The 17,874-nt window shown below is 50.1% G+C and overlaps 1 protein-coding gene across 2 annotated transcripts in view; it reads right to left on the minus strand.

The window, feature by feature from the left end:
* Positions 1 to 248: 248 nt before the first annotated feature.
* The window catches only part of NBAS (NBAS subunit of NRZ tethering complex), a 196,778-nt gene continuing 179,152 nt past the window's right edge, over positions 249 to 17,874 (minus strand). For both annotated transcript variants that reach the window (XM_070428703.1, XM_070428702.1), the window contains 4 exons: positions 10,010 to 10,149; positions 6,823 to 6,967; positions 4,151 to 4,279; positions 249 to 676 (listed from right to left, as the gene is read on the minus strand). In XM_070428703.1, coding sequence (XP_070284804.1) covers positions 401 to 676; positions 4,151 to 4,279; positions 6,823 to 6,967; positions 10,010 to 10,149 — 690 coding nt within the window. In that variant the 3' untranslated portion in view covers positions 249 to 400. The remainder of the gene's footprint in view (positions 677 to 4,150; positions 4,280 to 6,822; positions 6,968 to 10,009; positions 10,150 to 17,874) is intronic.

The following is a 17,874-nucleotide window of genomic DNA, read 5'->3' on the forward strand; positions in this document are numbered from 1 at the left end:
GAGAGGTGGGCACGGGGCCCAGAGTCGCCTCCCTACGCTGAGACCTGCATCAGGCCCACCCACCGCCTGCGTCCCAGCACCTGCTCCACCACCACCCTCTCCCCCTCCCTCCCTTTCTCACGCCACCTGCCCATAGGCAGCTGTCAGGACGCAGCCCTGGAGGCATCACCTGAATTCTGTCCAGAAAGGCAGTTCCAACTGAAGGAATAGGAGTCTCTTGGTCAACAAGAAAGTCTGTACAAGTGGCAGGCTGCTCAGCATGGACCTTTATTTCCCACTTGCGGGACCCCCCGAGAACCATCAGCAGGGACAGGTGCTGCCTCCGGGCCAGCACGGCTCTGGGTGCTCGGGTCCACTGCGAGGGAAACTGGAGACACACTGTGCGTGGGCCTGGGCCGCGTCACACCCAGTGCCGGCTCGCCCCCAGGGCCGTGCTGAAAGTCCTCAAGGCCCGATGCGTGCCCCTGGCGGCCAGCAGGAGCGACCCCGCTTCGGCCTCGTGGCCAGCCTCCCGCAGGTCCCGGGCCAGCCCCTCGGTGTCCCAGCGCCCTGGCTGAGGGCTGGCCAGGAGGTGCTGGACGATGCGCGGGTAGAAGGGAGTGGAGAGGCAGGGCACCAGCAGCTTGGCGTCCAGGAGCAGGGAGAGAAGTTCCTGGTCACAGTTGGAGTCATTCACCTTCAAGAAATAAGACAGGCGGGAGTGAGGCTGGCGCTGCTCACCCTCCCAGGAGCCCCACCCTCGGCGAGGCCCGCCCTCTCGCGTTAGCCCTTAGCACCCCTCTCCCCTGGGGACAGTTCTGCTCCCAGGGCACGTGGAGGGCACGAGCCTCCTCTCTGTCACTGCCAGTGTCACAGCCTGGGAGACGGCGTGTAAGGACTCTACTCAGCGCCGGGTGAGGCCCGGAACCAGGATCTGAGCTGACATCGTCCTGACTCCTGCCAGCGTCCCACAGCCACTCCCCAGTTCCCTGAGGGTCTTTCCCCCCCCCCCCCACCCCCGGTCCCCATTCTCTAACCCCATCGACTGGGTCTACTCCCCTGAACAGGCCCACAGAGAAGTTCCTTCCAGAAGAAACCTTTCTCCTCCGCTGAGAAAATACACCCTCGACCCCGTGTCATACACAGAACGATGTTGGGAGGTGTTCAGAACTCGTTCTCACGTGGGCGCCGGAAAGCTCAGCATCAACTTACCTTCCCCAAACGTTTCACCGCCCTTTCAGCTGCGGCTTCTCTGTGCGGTCCCCTGGCCCTAGCTATCTTCTCAGTCTGTGAATGGTCTCCCATGGCTTTGACACTTAGCCTACTTTTTTCTATTTTCGATTGCTGTCCATATTATTGCAGGAATCGAGTCAATATAATGCACACTGAGACTCAGACTCACTGACACGGTGGTGTCATAACAGAGCCAGGACAGGCTTTCTTACTGTCACTGTGCACTTTCAGGGACTCGGCTGTAGGAACCTCGGACACAATGTGGCCTTTCAAAGCCAATTAAGCGATGGTAGAGCCGCCGTACCCTCCTGTGCACAGTGTGCCCGTCCTGCTTGCTCCTGAGACGCGGAGGTCAGCGGTGCCCACTGCACGTGAGAATTAGAACAAAGGAAGTTCTGAGAGTGAGCCGCTGCCCATCTTCCTGTAAGTCACCTGGTGACCCCTCAAAACCCAGCGCAAATGTCAGCTCCAGGGAACCTTCGAGGTGGCATTTCCTCTAAATCCCTGGCCAAGCCGCTCCCGCCTTCCCCGTCCACCAGGGCACCGACTGTCTGCCTCTTCGTGTCTGTCCTGGAAACCTGTCTGTCTCCTGGCCAGGCTGAGGTTTTATCTTATTGTCCTGTCTCAGCAGCAGTTCGCGCCACTTATCAAATAACTGAATTCGAGTGAGAGGCGTGTGGTCTGGTGAAAAGAAGACGGGCTTCCGGGTTAGAGACCCGTTTCTGATCCCGGCTGCTCTGCTGGTCTGTGTGACCTTGTCAAGGACAACCTCTCTGGGCTCCAGTTCCCACACCTGAAATGCAGCCCGCCTATCGGGGCTGAGATCACCTGTACTTTCCAAGTGCCCAGCCCAGTGCTTACAGAGGTCAGCTCAATACATGGTCAAGTTAAAACAGTCAAACCAACCCAAAAGCAAGCATTTTCGAGAAGAGGAGGGGGCTTATAGATATCATAAAGTGAGCAGAACGCTTGCCACCTGTCTCCATCGGTGATTTTTCGTGTGTGTCACGATTCATTTTTGAGAATAAATGAAACTTTGCAGATCTTGGGAAAGAAATCTATTAAAGCACAAAGCGCTACTGTCTTCCAAACCATTAAAATGGTATCTGCTTAATTCCTGTTTCAACAAAAGGTAATGAACTTTCTCTGAATTAAAGTCTTTGATTTTATGGATCTCTTAGAAGCTAAGAGTAATTACAGTAATGAGGTAAGCTCAGGTTCCAGGACCTCATTTCAAAGACTTCAAAGAAGATCATTTAAACTTATTTCACTGTTTACTTTAGGGAAGGGTATTTGTCCTGTTACGTTTGCTATTACTAATAAAGCTGTTAAGTATAGCAACAATAAAGGCAGAAAAACACAAGGGCCACCTAAGCATATAGCTGGAATAAGAAAAATGCCTGTGGGTAGTTTTAGTAATTTCTATTTATTTGAATGATAGTCGGTCCCCCTCCTGGCGTGGGACTTAATCATATTTCTCTTCTGAAACCCAAACTGGACCAATCCTCTGGCTTCCAGCCCAACGACAGGAGGGTCTGTGACTGTAACCAGATCTGCCACTTCGGGCCTGAGTGTAGCCGGCCCCACACTTTGTCCTGTCACCTTCCTACTTCGCCTAATCCCTTGAGGCCCTATGTCAATCCTCCCGAGATAATCCCTCACACGCAGGATGGGTGTTGTATTTCACCTTTCCCAACACCCGACCCATTCCTCGCTCCTGAGCACAGTGCCAGGCTGTGCACCTGAGGCCGGTACGTTTACGCACAGTAGGTAATTCTCGACAATGATAACACACGGCTATGTTACTGGTTTGTGTATTTCCTAAACCAGCGGTTTTTAACCCGTGTGCTGCCGAATTTTAGTAATTCGTTTCTATGTGCCAGGAAATGAAAAAGGTTGAAAATCACGGTCTTATGCTATACTTTTCATCATCATTGTAGAGTGTAGTTTCTACTTATTACAAAAAAAGTTTGCTATAAACAGTGTGCCCCATTATGCGGGCAGCAGCCTCACGCATCTCGTTTCCCGTCTCTCGGCTGTACCATTTCCTCTCGTGCTGTTTTATAAACAGTGTGGCCTAAGCGGGCAGTGTTTGCAAGGCTTACAGTCATGCACATGGTGTCCTGGGCCTCTACCCTCACTCACCACTCACCCAGACTCACCCACGGTTTGGGGGTGTGTGTGCACCCCAGCTCCAGGCTTCTCCTCCCTTCTCCGTCCTCTGACACTTGTTAGAAAAAGCACGCAATCACACGGACACACATAACACTCACTCACCCAGACAAGTGACACACAGTCACACACAGAACTTCAAACTGATCACTCACATGAAGGAATGATCTCCCTACAGAGGGTTTCAGTAGGAATCACACCACGTGAATTCGTTAAAACACAGCCCTGAGCTACCTAATTCTAAAGTGTAAAATGTAAAAAGGGAGGTGAAAGTTTCTTCCTTAATCACAAGACAGCAGCCTCGAGGGAGAGAGCGCAGGCCCTGGCTGCAGTCGACCCCTCCTCAGCCCAGACGACCAGGCTGCCAGAGGACAGAGGGCTGCGAGTCAGATGGTGCCAGTGAACATGACCGCGGCCGCTCTCCCACCTTAATTAGGAGACACACACCCGGACGGAAAACCGACCGGAGGCCGAGCCCCCAACCTGAGTGTCCCGTGCCCAGGACATTTCCTGAAGGGCCGACACGGCTTCTTAAGAGAAACAGCTTCGCTGTTTGGATTTACAGTCTCCGCACCTAAACACAGAGGCTGGTTTGTAAATGTTTGTAAAATACTAGTAGACGAATACCGCTTCCTAGACAAACAGAAAGAGTGAGCGGCTGTGGTCAGGGAATACCATGGACAGAGCAATCGTGGCTAATCCCGTCAGTGCTGGCCGCACCGACTCATGTCCTGGAAGCAGAGTAATGTCAAGCCGGTGGGCGTACCTCGGTGACGGCGGCCACGTGCTCCAGGGCCACGGCGTGCAGGCGGGCGTCCGGGCTCTCCAGCAGCAGCTTGAGGGACGGCAGCAGCAGGGCCCGGCTCCGCAGCAACGCGCTCAGCTCCTCCACGCACTGCAAGCACAGGGGACACGCTGACTCCGTGCGGGGACCTGCCTCGCCCCCTGCACAGGACACTGTCAGCACCCGTCTGAGCCTCAGCTCTTCCCCCACCGCATCACTTTCAATGGCTGCATAGTGTCCCCTCGGGAGGACGTGGGACTGTCACTTACTTCCCTGAATTCTCAGAGCCCTCATAAGGACAATGAGGTAATGTGTCTACTTTGCAGTGTGTGTGTGTGAGAGAGAGAGAATGGGTGTTAATAACAACATACAATGCTCAGCATATCAGCCGTGGGCAAACTACAGCCTGCGGGCCGAATCCGGCCCGTTTGAAATGAATAAAACTAAAAAAAAAAAGACCGTACCCTTTTATGTAATGAAGTTTACTTTGAATTTATATTAGTTCACACAAACACTCCATCCATGCTTTTGTCCCGGCCCTCCGGTCCAGTTTAAGAACCCATTGTGGCCCTCGAGTCAAAAAGTTTGCCCACCCCTGTACTAGATGCTTAACAAACAATAAAAACTATTGTCCATTGTTAATACTATCAAATATCCAGTATCATCCACTGCAACAAAGGAAATCAGCAAGTTAAATGTTTAAAAACCTGTCTATAACCCTAATGTCAAGGTGAACTGGAAACCTGATACTTAAGATATTTCATCTTCATGAAAACTCAAAAGGCAGTGGGATCCGCAGATGGACCTGTGTATCCTCAGCTCTTCCTCACACTGGCCGACCGGCCGACCTCAGAGAGGCTTTCATAGAAGGCAACCAATGCGACTCCTCACCACAAAAGGAGGAAAGAAGAGAGAAGGAAGAGGCAAGCCCCGCCCCGCTGACTTAGGCTGCCCGCGTCCTGACTTTAGCTGCATGTGGTCAAGTTCCTAAGACATTTCCATTTGCAATAATGCTCCTTCCTGTGTAACAATTTTAATTCACATCTGAGCACATTTAGTGATCGATAAAAACAGCACAAACATTTGCACAGTTCCTTTCGTCTTGGCATCTGGAAAAAAACCCATAAATGTACCCCATTAGCAGACAGGAACTGAGGCAGCACAGGGAAAATGAAGGCAAGTCACAGTGGCAACAAAACTCCTATGATAATAATTACCTTTCACCTCATCAAATTGGAAGAGACAGGTGATAATGACCTACTTACAAAAGGGGTTCAATCCAGTGCCTTTCTCCACCCCCGCCCCCCGACAGGAGGTTGTGGACTTGGGGGAGGGGGAGTCAGGTGCTCTGGGGGAGGCAGTGAACAGCAGCCTCTGTCACTCCTCACAACAGAGAAACAGGCTCCCAAACAAGGTTTCCCAACCTCGAACCAGCAGCACTGACTCCAGGCACCTGGGCATCTGATCCTGATCCTGATCCAGCCGCGCCTGACCTCAGCCATGTTACGGCCAAGGTGAGCCCTGTGTTACTTATGCCGTACCTGCCCCGGCCAGGGGGGAGGGGGTGCGTAATAAACTGTGTGGAGACCCCACTCCGTGCTGTGTGTGAACTCCTGCCATGGGGGACACAGGTGACACAGCCGTGGTCCCTACCCCTAGGTGCTCACTATAGCAGGGCCGGTCACAGGTCAGCAAGTAGCTGACCCCACGGGAGCCAAGGGAGTTACCTTTGGTGCTGGTGCTTTAAAGATTTCACAGGAGAATTCTGTCATTCTGGTGGCTGACAGATTTCTTTAAATAAATATTTTAAAATCCAATCAAAAAACACTTAGCCAGCCCCTCATTCTGTAAACAATTCATTAAATGTGCATTCAGAATGGGAATCTTTTCCTTGAGTGATTACAATGAAGATTCAGACAACTCTATTTACAATTTTATTTTCAAGTTTATCTCCTATGTGGTAGCAACTCAAAACCCAATTAATCAACTTAGTGCCACTGTCCAGATGCTGCTGAAGACACGCAGCCTGCTCAGACTACACACTGCCGAGGTCGGATCCACTGTGGGGAGCTGTAATTAACATGTGCTCATTTTAGAAAGCACAGACACATATACGTCTACATATGACACAAACACCTCTGTGACAGCCACACCAGGAGTAACATAGAGAACGAAGGTCAAATGGAGGGGCTGCGTGTTTTAGCGTGTTTATAGAGAATAAACACGGAGGTGTGCAATCTCATTACAATGCTATGGAAAATATGGAAAAGCCAGGGTGGCGGGGGACCTGCCCCAGCTGGAGGACTGCCGAGGTTCACACCAAGCTCCAGCCGGCCTGCTCCCACACGGGCACCCTGTGAGTGCCATGACGCCTTGGAATGTACACTGAGGGAGACACACAGGGTCCAGAGGGACTGGAAGCGGGCTCTGCCCTGGGACTGTGAACGGAAGTCGGAGCTCGGGGGAGCCGGGAGGAAGGCCCTCCAGCGTCCTTTCAGCACTATGTGTCCTCGTGTGACCTGCTACTGATAGGGGCCCTTGACCTTCCGACACCCTGAGCTCATGTCCCGTCCCGTCCCCCCCCTCAGCAGCAGCGGACACTGCCCACGGCAGAGCGCGGGGAAGAGGCAGGCGCCCGCAGGGGAGCCACTCACCTGGGCGGGGAGCATCTGCCTGGTGTTGTACAGGGAGCGGCACATCTTCAGAACTTCCTCGCCCAGCGCCTCCCTGCTCTCCGACGTACACCTGGCCAGCATCGCCGCAGCCAGCCTCACCCAAGGGTTATCCGTGACGCTGGCTCTACGGGAGAAGAGGCAAGGCCCCGGAAATGATTGAGCTGGGACAACTGTGCTAAAAAACCCACTTTCCAAGTGGAATGCTTTTGACGAACTGCACTCGTGACCCAGAGGACATGGCCCCTCAGGCTGTCCTTCGGGGGCAGCTCACGGAGGAGGTGCTCATGGTGGCATCCCCAGCCCCCAGCACCTGACTTACTGCCTGGTGGCCTCGGAGAAGTGACTGTAACAGGCCAAACCTGAGCGGATGGTTCTGGGGAAGCCACCAACCTTTCTGGGCCTGAGTTTTCCCAATTTAGTGTCTGCCCTGTGACAGTGCTTTGCCTAATGAAGGGTCGTTTGCAACCGTGAAGTGTCACTCATAATAGCAGGCCCATCGAACTATTCACTACCCAGACCGGCTTTTCTTAATCATATGATCATGACTATGATCAGGACTGACCCTGGGGTCGGGCAGGACTAGTGACAGGAGGGCAGGGCACAGCAGAGATCAGCGTGGGGCACAGACGGGAAGCCACACACAAGCGATAGGGAGATCCCGCTTCGAGCTCCACCCAGTTCTCTTATTCTAGACATAAACACACACAGTTTGCCTTCTGTTCCCCTTCTCTGGCTGCCACGCCCCATGCTGCATAAACACACCACGACGTACAGGTCCAGGGACACGGCCTGGGAGCAGGGCACCGATTTTACTGACGACACTGGGAAGTAACTTCATTACTGACTGTCTGTGGACTCGCCAGCACAGCTCTGGATTCTAGACACGGAGTGCCTAACGAGGGCCTCTCCTTGACAGATTTTACTCCTTGCCCCTGAGAAAAACGTCAAGTGCAAGGACAACGCGGAGACGCACAGGAGCAGCCTCTGTCTCAGCTTAAACTCAGCTGTGTCTCAGGGACCACTGCTCATGTCGCAGCACATACAAGGCCCTGGAGTGTGTGGCGGACGGGGTCTCCCTACACGCACGGACAGGCTCCTGCTTCCTCTCTCAGAGTCGGAACCGGGGCCCTGGGTTTGCCCAGCAGGCTGCCCGCTGCACAAGGGGCAGCCCCGCGGGGCAACACGGCTGCCTCACAACAGTGGCCAAGACGCTCTTTCCACCAGCTGGCAGGATGCACTGAGACACTGAATTTCCCCTAAGTACAAATCCCTTTCACTTCCCAGGCAGCCTCCTGCCGGGGCTCACACTGTACATCTGAAGGTGGAAGCACTGAATTAGCAGCCAGATGGATCGGATCTAGCACTTTTCTGAGTTTTTAATTCTATTGAGCTGACTGGCAACATCAATCACTGTCACACCCCTCCCTCCTCCGCCTTCCCTCTCCCCACCCTCTCCTTTGTTCTGGTTCCAGTGAAAGTGCTGGGAGTGCCGAGGTCACACTCGGATGGTCTGGGAGGAAGCGCTCTGAGAGCCTGTCTGGAAAGGACCGGGGCTGGGAGGAGCGTGAGCAGATGGGCAATGAGCTCTGACTCTATGGGTTGTGTAACGAAGGATGCAGAACACAGGTCAGCAAATTACTCATTTCCTTCCATGTGCGACTATAAAAAACACACCTTTGAAAATGAAGATATTTTACATTAAATGTTTTACATGCAATAAATGTTTTAAGTGAAGCGAGAGGAACCGTGACACGGGTCACTAGCCTCCCAGAGGGGCCACGCTCTGCACTTAGACTGAGAGAGAGCCCTTTGAAGGGCTGAAGCAATCCCCACTCAACACTGGTTTCCTGAGCAGAAAAGCTGGCTGGCAATCTGACTCGTGGTCCCACGTCTGCTTCCCATCCTCACCATCTGGGACTCGTCCAGAAACAGACGCCTGGCCCCGGCGGAGACCCGGCTCAGCAAACCCGGCCTGGCACAGCACCAGCCCAGAGGCGGCTGTGCCCGGACGGCTGGGAACCAGAGGGAAACGCTGTCCCGACGCGGCCAGGAGGAAGGCGGAGGGGTTCTGATAGAGCCCGTGCCCGGCCTCATCCCGCGAGGTGTGAACCGTGCTCGGAGCTCCACGCCCGCGTGCCGTCCCCAAGGCGCACGGCAGAGACAGAGAAAGGCCGTTTCCCACGGGACGTCAGGACAGCTGGGCACACAGTGGGTAATACTGCAATAAGGTGTATGGGGCCGGGTGGGGCTGGAAACATCGGGGAGACCACTCTGTAAAGTGTATGACTGTCTCACCACTGTGCCCTACACCCGAGCTAACGCAGAACAACACTGAATGTCAACTGTAACTGAAAACCACAAAACAAAACAACACCCCCTGCAGAAATTCCTCACAGCCCACCCTGGGTTAGAGAGCCTTTTCCAGATGTTCTTTGGGGCCCTACATGCCCACAGATGGCTTTTCAGGAAAACCTACTTCACGGCTGTGGGTGCAGATGCGGGCGCCTGGGGCCTTGCACCTGTGCGCGTGGGAGCACTGGTGAGTCCCGGGCAGGCAGGGGGCGGGAACAGAGGCCCACGCGCTCCGGGTTTTGCCAACCAGCAGCAGCAGGTCATGACAGACAGCATATGTGTGCAGAGGAAACTGGCCACGCCTTCCATGGGATTCCGTGGCTGCCGGCACAAGGGCGGGGTGGCCGCTCCAGGCGTGACGCGTTGGCTGTGAAGGTGGCCAGTGGCTGTGAGAGCTCTGCCTCTCACGTATCAACCACGGCAGGCCTGAAGTTATATAACTCAACTTCTGAGCTTCAATTTCCGCATCTACAAAAGGAGCTCCCATCACCTTCCCGTGCAGAACTGCACGTAACACTGTATGATCTCAGTGAACGGGAATGATCCGTTTACTCCACCTGGATTCTCAATTAGCATCGGGAGCCACGCCCACAGAGAGTCAAAGATTTCCTGGTTGAAAGAGAACAACTGGCACAAAACTACTTTGCTGACATCATAAATCAGAGGCTATCGTCAAGTGCTGTCTGGTACTTTTGAATAAAATATTTGGGTTTAGGGGCAAGACGAATCTTGTCTACTCTCTCACTGGCTCCTTTGAAGGCACTGGCTCTTTAAGACGAAAGGAACAGAGAAGCCTTGGGTCTGGACCACTTACGTGCTCTCCGGGCTCCCGGGCGGCCAGGCCTGCAAGAGCAGCGCCAGGTGCTGGAACTCGACCTCGCGGCAGCTGGACTCCAGGAGCTCCGCGAAGAGGGCACCGCGGTTCTCTTCGCTGTCCACGTCGGCCACAGCCACCTGGAGGTCGAAATACACATTCAAACTGGTGGCAGAGGCTGAGGAATTGGTTTATAGAATTCACATTTGATGATTTTGACTCAACACTCTTTTGAAAATTTTTGCAATTCAACAACATCCTACCTCCCATCTCCACCAAAAGCCTGCAAAAGCCGACGCCTTTCCAACTTCAAACCTTCAAGTTAAAAGTTGTTTAGAACAAACCACAGGGTGAGTTTTAACGCTCTTTACCAAAATCAATGCAAACAAGTAGATTTCCACAGGGCTGGCTTCTCGGCATCTCATCTATGTTGTGTTAATGATCTATGTTACGTTAAAATACTGAATTGCTTTATGAGTTTACTCAAAATCAGCCTGTTGTTTTTACTTACATGATCCTTCATGCATTTCTACTCTGCATTTCAGCATTATTACTGTTAAGTGCTCACATTGTCCCAAAAATATCCCTAATTTGAAATTACAGATTTTACTAAAGTGCATTTGTCATATACTTTTGCGACAAACTAAAATAAAGTAAAATACCTTTTACTCCCATCTCCATTTCTAACATAAAAGAAGTCTCAGCCAAAAAGAAGGCAAGTGGTTCCTCTCTTTGAAGAGTTGGTGACATTTCACTCACACTGAGGCAGCCCTAAAGCAAATCGCAGCCCCCACAGCTCTGGACAAAAGTGTTTGCGAGTCCCAGCCTGCAGGACGTTTTCAATATAAAAGAGGCCCAAAGCTGGTTCTCGCGTTCCCTAGCCTCTCTTGACATAGGGTGTCTGGAACGGGGTAACGAAGACTCACACGATACCTTGAAAGAGGAGAATGAATGGTTCACCTATATATTTGCTAAACTGTCTACATTAATGTGTGTTTCCAAAACATCCAATTCAATGGTCATTCTGGCTCTGACCCCCAAGAAGCCATCTGAAGAGGTTGTACCATGGACTCTGCACTTGCCCGGAAGTTGGTAAGTGCTATGAAACCACTGGTGATCGCTATGGGAAGTGCTGCTCCCAGGGGCCAGCCGGGTCCTTCAGGGCCTGACCCACAGCCCCATGCCACTCTCCGGTGGAACAGTCACTCGGAGCATCTGACGGTTCTTTAAATAACTTTATAACCTGGTAAGTCAGTGGACCCTCAGAGGAGTTCAGTATTATTTGCCTCACTTTACAGACGACAGGCTTGTCTGTCCCAGCGCGTGGCTAGCAGGGGGCATGGCCAAAATCTACATATAATAGCCAGGGCCATTACATCTGAAACAACCGGATACCGAACAGGCTGAGTGGGGTGACCACATCGGCAAGGGGGTTAGTGAGGGATGACCAAACAACTGAGCAGCAGGCTGCGTGGGGCGACCAGGCTGGGGGGGGGGGGGGGGGGCAGTTGTGGGCAACCAGGCTGGCTGTGGGGGCAGTTAGGGGCAACAAGGCCGGCAGAGGGGGGCAGTTGGGGGTGACCAGGCTGGCAGGAGGGGCAGTAAGGGGCAACCAGGCTGGTAGGCAAGTGAGCAGTTAGGAGCCAGCGGTCCTCGATTGGGGAGGTCCTGCATTGGAGAGGGTGCAGGCTGGGCTGAGGGGACCTCCCACCCCGCCGTGCACGAATTTCATGTACCGGGCCTCTAGTATAATTATAAGCAGGTCAGGATGTTCTGAATCGAGAGGACTTGGTAAGCTAAACACGCTTCGAATGTTTGTTGTTGTGAATCCTCATCCAGAGGATATTTTTCCATTGATTTTTTTCAGATAAGTGGAAGGGAGGGAGGGAGGAGTGGGGAGAGGGAGAGAGGGAGGGAGAGAGAGAGGGGGGGGGAGAGAGAGAGAGAGAGAGAGAGAGAGAGAGAGAGAGAGAGAGAGAGAAATATTGATATGAGAGAGACACATTGATTGGTTGCCTCCCACCCAAAGCCTGACCAGGGCTGGGGATTGGTGCACAGGTGGATACTCTAACCACGGCTCAGGCCAGGGCAAGCTTTAAATTACTTAAATTGGTGGTGTAACTGGGAGTTTTGCTATAGTTTCTTACCTGTTTACAAAGACATGTGTGTGTTTGTTTATCTCAAACTCAAGCCATCCATCTGTTGTTACCAGATCTCAGCATCTTCACTGGTCCCAAGCCTCGGCCCCCTCAGGTGCTCTGCACTCATCTCACACACACTTCTGCCTCTGGGGCTCGGCTCTGCTTCCTCTGCCCCACATTCTGTCTCCAGGCAGCTGTGGGCTATAAGGCTCACCCCTCCCTTCCTTCAGATTTCTCCAGCGTCACCTTATCACCGCATAACTGCCCCCTAAAGCGCATTCCCCGCCCCTTATCTCTCTCCCTCACCTGCTTCATATCCTTCTTAGCATTTAAAAGTACGAGACATGTTAGATATGTGCTTCCTCCCTTTATTCTTCATTAGAAGGGAAGCTCCTTCAAAACAGAGGCTTTTACTTGTTCACTGGTTTATCCCCACTTCTGAAACTAATAATTGATAGACAGTAAATCTTACTGAGTGAATGAACTAGTGAATGGGTATACAAGTGAATGAATAGAAACCATCATTTATAAAATGATTTAGCACAGAATATCAAATATTCACAGAGTTGCCATGAGTTTTGGCTGTTTTATTATTATTATTATTATTGTTATTATTATTAAAGATGGACATAAGATTTAAAAAGGAGATGCTGCCAAGGAGGAATCGCTGAGTGACCGGAGGTGGCATGCTCCTTGACTCTGTCAACCTCAGGTGCCTCGCTGAGCCCTGTGATTTCAGCAATGCCCTCTCCTTGAATCTCACTTCCCATATCTGAAAAGTGAGCCCCCAAATCCCTGAAGTCTCAGGGTGAAGTGCCCACAGGTCTGCGGCTGGGAGAAGGGCTGGAAATGGCTGCTCTTGGCTTTCTGAGTGATCACCTAAGTTTTTACAGAGTTTACTTGTAGAAAACGTGCTGTGCGTAGAAAATACCTTAAAACAATTGAATGCTGTGTCTGTGATAGTCCTAGCGGTGTCGATGTTCCAGTTCCTACAATTAGCTGCAGGATAATGAAGAATAATAAGTTTCTCCTCTACATGACACGCAGAGTAGAATGGGTTATTTGCTACAGACCATAAAAAGGAAGAGAGTAGGAAAAAGTGATTCATGTTTTCAATATCGTTTAGATTTCTTTCTTTTCAGAAAGTATAACAGCCTGTAAATTCTAAGTACATTAACTGTCATAAGGAAAGAAAAGATAAAAGAAACTATAAATCAAACATTCATATCTTTGTTTTCATATTAGTGTGCAAATAACAGTTTCCACTTAAAAATGTTAGGTAATAGCCGAAACCGGTTTGGCTCAGTGGATAGAGCGTCGGCCTGCGGACTGAAAGGTCCCAGGTTCGATTCCGGTCAAGGGCATGTACCTGAGTTGCGGGCACATTCCCAGTGGGAGATGTGCAGGAGGCAGCTGGTCGATGTTTCTCTCTCATCGATGTTTCTAACTCTCTATCTCTCTCCCTTCCTCTCTGTGAAAAAATCAATAAAATATATTTAAAAAAAAAAAATGTTAGGTAATAAATTCCTTTGTATAACACATTTCTAATGTATACACAGACTTTTTAAAGTTATTATTTGTTAAATGTATCTCTATTGTTGACAATATTACATAAGTCCTCTTGACCCCGCTCTCCCTACTTCCGTCCTCTCCCCACCACACCATCACCACACTATTGTCTGTGTCCATGAGTTATGCATATATGTATGCATACAAGTTCTTTTGTTAATCTTCCCCCCCGCCCCCACCTTCTACCCTCACCTTCCTTCTGAGACTTGTCAGTCTGTTCCATGTTTCTCTGTCTCTGGATCTATTTTGTTCATCAATTTCTGTTCATTAGAGTCCACAAATGAGTGAGATCATGTGATACTTGTCTTTCTCTGACTGGCTTGTTTTGCTTAGCATAATGCTCTCCAGGTCCCTCCATGCTGTCTCAAAGGGTAAGAGCTCCTTCTTTTTTACTGCTGCATAGTCTTCCATGGTACACAGACTTTTTACTAGATCACTGATGCCCATTTTCAAAATACAAACGTCACAATTATAGTAACGTACACAATCATATTTACTAAAACCCTATAGCAGTGACTTATGAATTATATTCACATACATTATATATATTCACTTATAATTCATTTTAGCACTTATAGTAAATTCAATTTATTAACTAGTCATTTTCAATATTTTTCTTAGGTTTCCAAAAATGAGAATTATATTGTCTACAAGTAATAATAATTAAGATTTTTAAAGTGTTACAGCTCCACTTTCTGGTTCCTGTCTTACATAGACTAGATGCCTCGGAACAATGCTACACAAATAGTAATATTGGAAATTTTTGTTCTTAATTTTAATGAAAGTGCCTCCAAATTTTCAGTTTTGAAAAAGTCAGCTATAATTAAATGCTGGTGGTCAGCAGAGAACACACAGCATAGCAAATGATCAATACAGATTTCCTGCATAAATACTATAATAAAAATAATGATGTTATCTACTTTCTTTCTAGAAGATGGTATTGGCCCAATATGTTTTCATATCACAAGCAGCAATGTTGCTCATTAATGGTTAAAAAATATTAAACAAATGTGCACGTAGGAAAGACGGGGCCTCCCTTTCCTGGAAGTCGTCCACTCCATAGCATGTGCCCACACAGCCACAGTGTGAAATGACCACAGAGCATACTCTAACACAGAGGAAAACTGCCTGCAGGCAGCTAGCAAATGAAATGATAAAGGGCAATTGGATTAAATATGATTAAATATGCAGCTTGAAAAAGAATGCTGACAAAGTCCAAATACATGTTTACTTTGAAGACATGACTGCATCTTCCTGCGGCTGCACTTCCTCTTCTGTAAGATGAAGATTGCATGTTTTTATATGACGGTCGTGAATATTACATAAGAAAATGTGACTAAGAGAGCCAGCAAACAGACGAACCTGGGAGGCACACATGAATAATAGATATTATTTATATTATCAATAACCTAATATGCTAGATATAAAGACATAGAAAGCCAGATGTGTGCTGTTTTCGTCTAATAAGGATTATAGTCTATAGACAGGACAGAAGGGGGAAATAAGAAATACAGCTGCTTTAGGATAAAGAATCATGGGTTAATTTTTTAGTGAAAATTAAATTGAGAGAAATGGCTATTTTTTCTGTACTTTGCTTTATTCTGTCCTTTTCCCCAGTGAAGAGAAAGTAACATCCACCTCTCTAGTACCTCTGCTCCTTCCCCAGCGAGCTGGGGTGAAAACGCCCAGTATTCACAGGCATTGTATAGATCCATACTGACACCACGAACAACACATCACAGGATCAAGGGCGAAACTCAAAGGTGACTCAAACATATCCTTTCCCCTTTTGCCTCCCAAAGCAGTGTTTCTCTCACTGAATGAGGGGACTTCAGCCCTGGCTGCAAGCCCATTTGTCACTCGGCTGCAGCCTCCTTATCTCACACAGTCGCCGTCCTTGAAAAAGTGGCCCGTCACCTCCTCTCAGATGAGGAAGCTTTAACCTCAGCTCGCTCTCTGGCTGGAAGTGAGCAGGACCATCTTAACCTGAGGCACCGCCCCTGAAATGTGCATCTCCTTCGGGCGCCGACAGCAGCCTATTTTACCTTCAGATAAAATGTTTGTGCATACGAAACAGATGTTAACGCACATAAGAGCACCTTATGAACAGCATGTAACTGGCACCACGGAGAGGCTGTCATTGATGTAGGGACACTAATCACCACACGCCCTTCTCGAGAGGAGCGGCGGGCTGGCGGCTGCTTCCCAGGCACCGGGATGACCCGACTCCACGCCGCAGCGTGGGCAGTTCCCTCCATGAGCTCATCCAGCAAGACTGAGCTGCCGCTGTCGCAGGCATCAAAATACAAAACCGATCCCCTCCTTCACAGACCTACACAAACGTAAAAGGCGGCAGAGCTGAATTCTGGGCCCTGGACTCCTGATAAACGGTGTCAGGAGCCAGCGCTGTGGCCCTGCTGAATCCACTGGATCCAGACCCAACCGAAGCCTCTGGTGAAGGGAGTCCCGGCTTTAGGACACCAAATAGTCACCAGCTGCCGGCTTGGTCCTAAGCGGTTACACCCCTCACCGAGGCGAGCAGTATTTAGAGCAGCATTTAGACACACACGTACTCCATAAACAGTATTATTACTCTTCAGTATAGTCATTAATTATTATTGGAAGAGAAAATAGAAACAGTACAAAAATTATCATGTTCATTTCTGAATACTTATGGGTTTTATTAAATAGAAAATGGTGGAAATGGAGCTAAAATTTAAATATTGGAAGAGGGTAGCGATTTCTGACAGATTTTCCATTTCCGTGCAGAGAAGTAAGGAGCGGAGGTAGGCACTGGGGAGGGTGCGGTGCAGGGCCGGGAACCAGGCGCCGGGAGCAGGGGGAACCCCAGCTCTATCATCCCAAGCCGTGGACCTCAGAGGCCGTGTGACTCCTCTAACACACAGACAGGGCGACCCCCTGCAGGGCTGCTCCCGGGATTCACTGAGGACCTGCACTTGGCACACATTCCTCGGTCCCTCTGCTCCCAGCGAGGCCAGTGGTGAGGGCAAGTCCTTCAAGGGCAGCACCCATTGCTCAGAGAGAGATTCAAGGTCCTCAACTACCTGAGGGACCCAGTGAACACTGCTGCTCTCCCTCTCCTTTAACCACTCAGGGAGCGAGGCCCACGGAGCTCGTGCTCACATCTGCACACACCTGCTTGTGACCTGTTTGCTTTCACATGAAAAGCAACGAGCTGTCCAGAAATCTGTCGGTAAATTATGGCAAATTAACACAGACCAGAGTCAGCCTGCAAGCCCCTGGCCACTCGATGCGAAGCCTCTCCATTATCCAGGCAATCACCCCACTGGTGTGTAAGGGGAGGCAGTGCGGTCTAACCATCACCGTCCACGCCAGGAACACCACTGAACGCCAGCCGTCCTGACTCTGCCACTTTAAAGGTGATCTGGACACGTTTTTAACGCTTAATGTTCATTCAGTCAACAAATATTTAATGAGTGTCTTTATGATCCCTGTTCTCATGGAATTTATTTTCTAATGGAAGAAGACAGACACCATATAATGAACAGAGAGAGGGACACAAGGATAGGTAGGAAGAACTTAGCGGAGTGATTAGAAGAGTTAAAATGGTCATAAAACAGAACGTGACGGGGCCACTAATTTAGGGTGTAGTCATTTTAGAACTGGTGACATTTAAGCTCAGGTCTGAGGAAGGAACTTTTCCTTTCTGGACATCCATCTCCTTTTCTTTTTTAAATCCTCACAGGAGGACATTTTTTCCAGTGCTTTCGTTTTTTAGAGAGTGAAAGGGAGGCAGGAGAGGGTAAGGGGGAGAGGGAGGAGGAGAGAGACAGAGAGACAGAGAGAGAAACATTGATGTGAGAGAGACACATCAACTGGCTGCCTCCTGCGTATGCCCCGACTGGGGCCAGGAAAACTCCAAGCCCCTGGTTCCTTTTTTCGTAAAAACACAGGAAAATATACTGAGTGACAGGGATGGAAGTTTTTTAAGGGCACATCAGTATTTTGGCCCACACTGTTCATGCGCCAGTTAACTAGAAAATTACAAAACCTGAAAAACTCAGATAAATTGCACCCAGGGGATTAACACACTAAACGCACCCCGCCCCCCCCCCCGGCCCCACCCCCACCCCAAGCTGGGGCACATTTCCGGAACAGAGATGAAGGCCTCTC

Source organism: Myotis yumanensis, unplaced genomic scaffold (genome assembly GCF_028538775.1).
Source record: "Myotis yumanensis isolate MYYU_CA2020_CCGP unplaced genomic scaffold, mMyoYum1.0.hap1 SCAF_11, whole genome shotgun sequence".
Classification (NCBI taxonomy): domain Eukaryota; kingdom Metazoa; phylum Chordata; class Mammalia; order Chiroptera; family Vespertilionidae; genus Myotis; species Myotis yumanensis.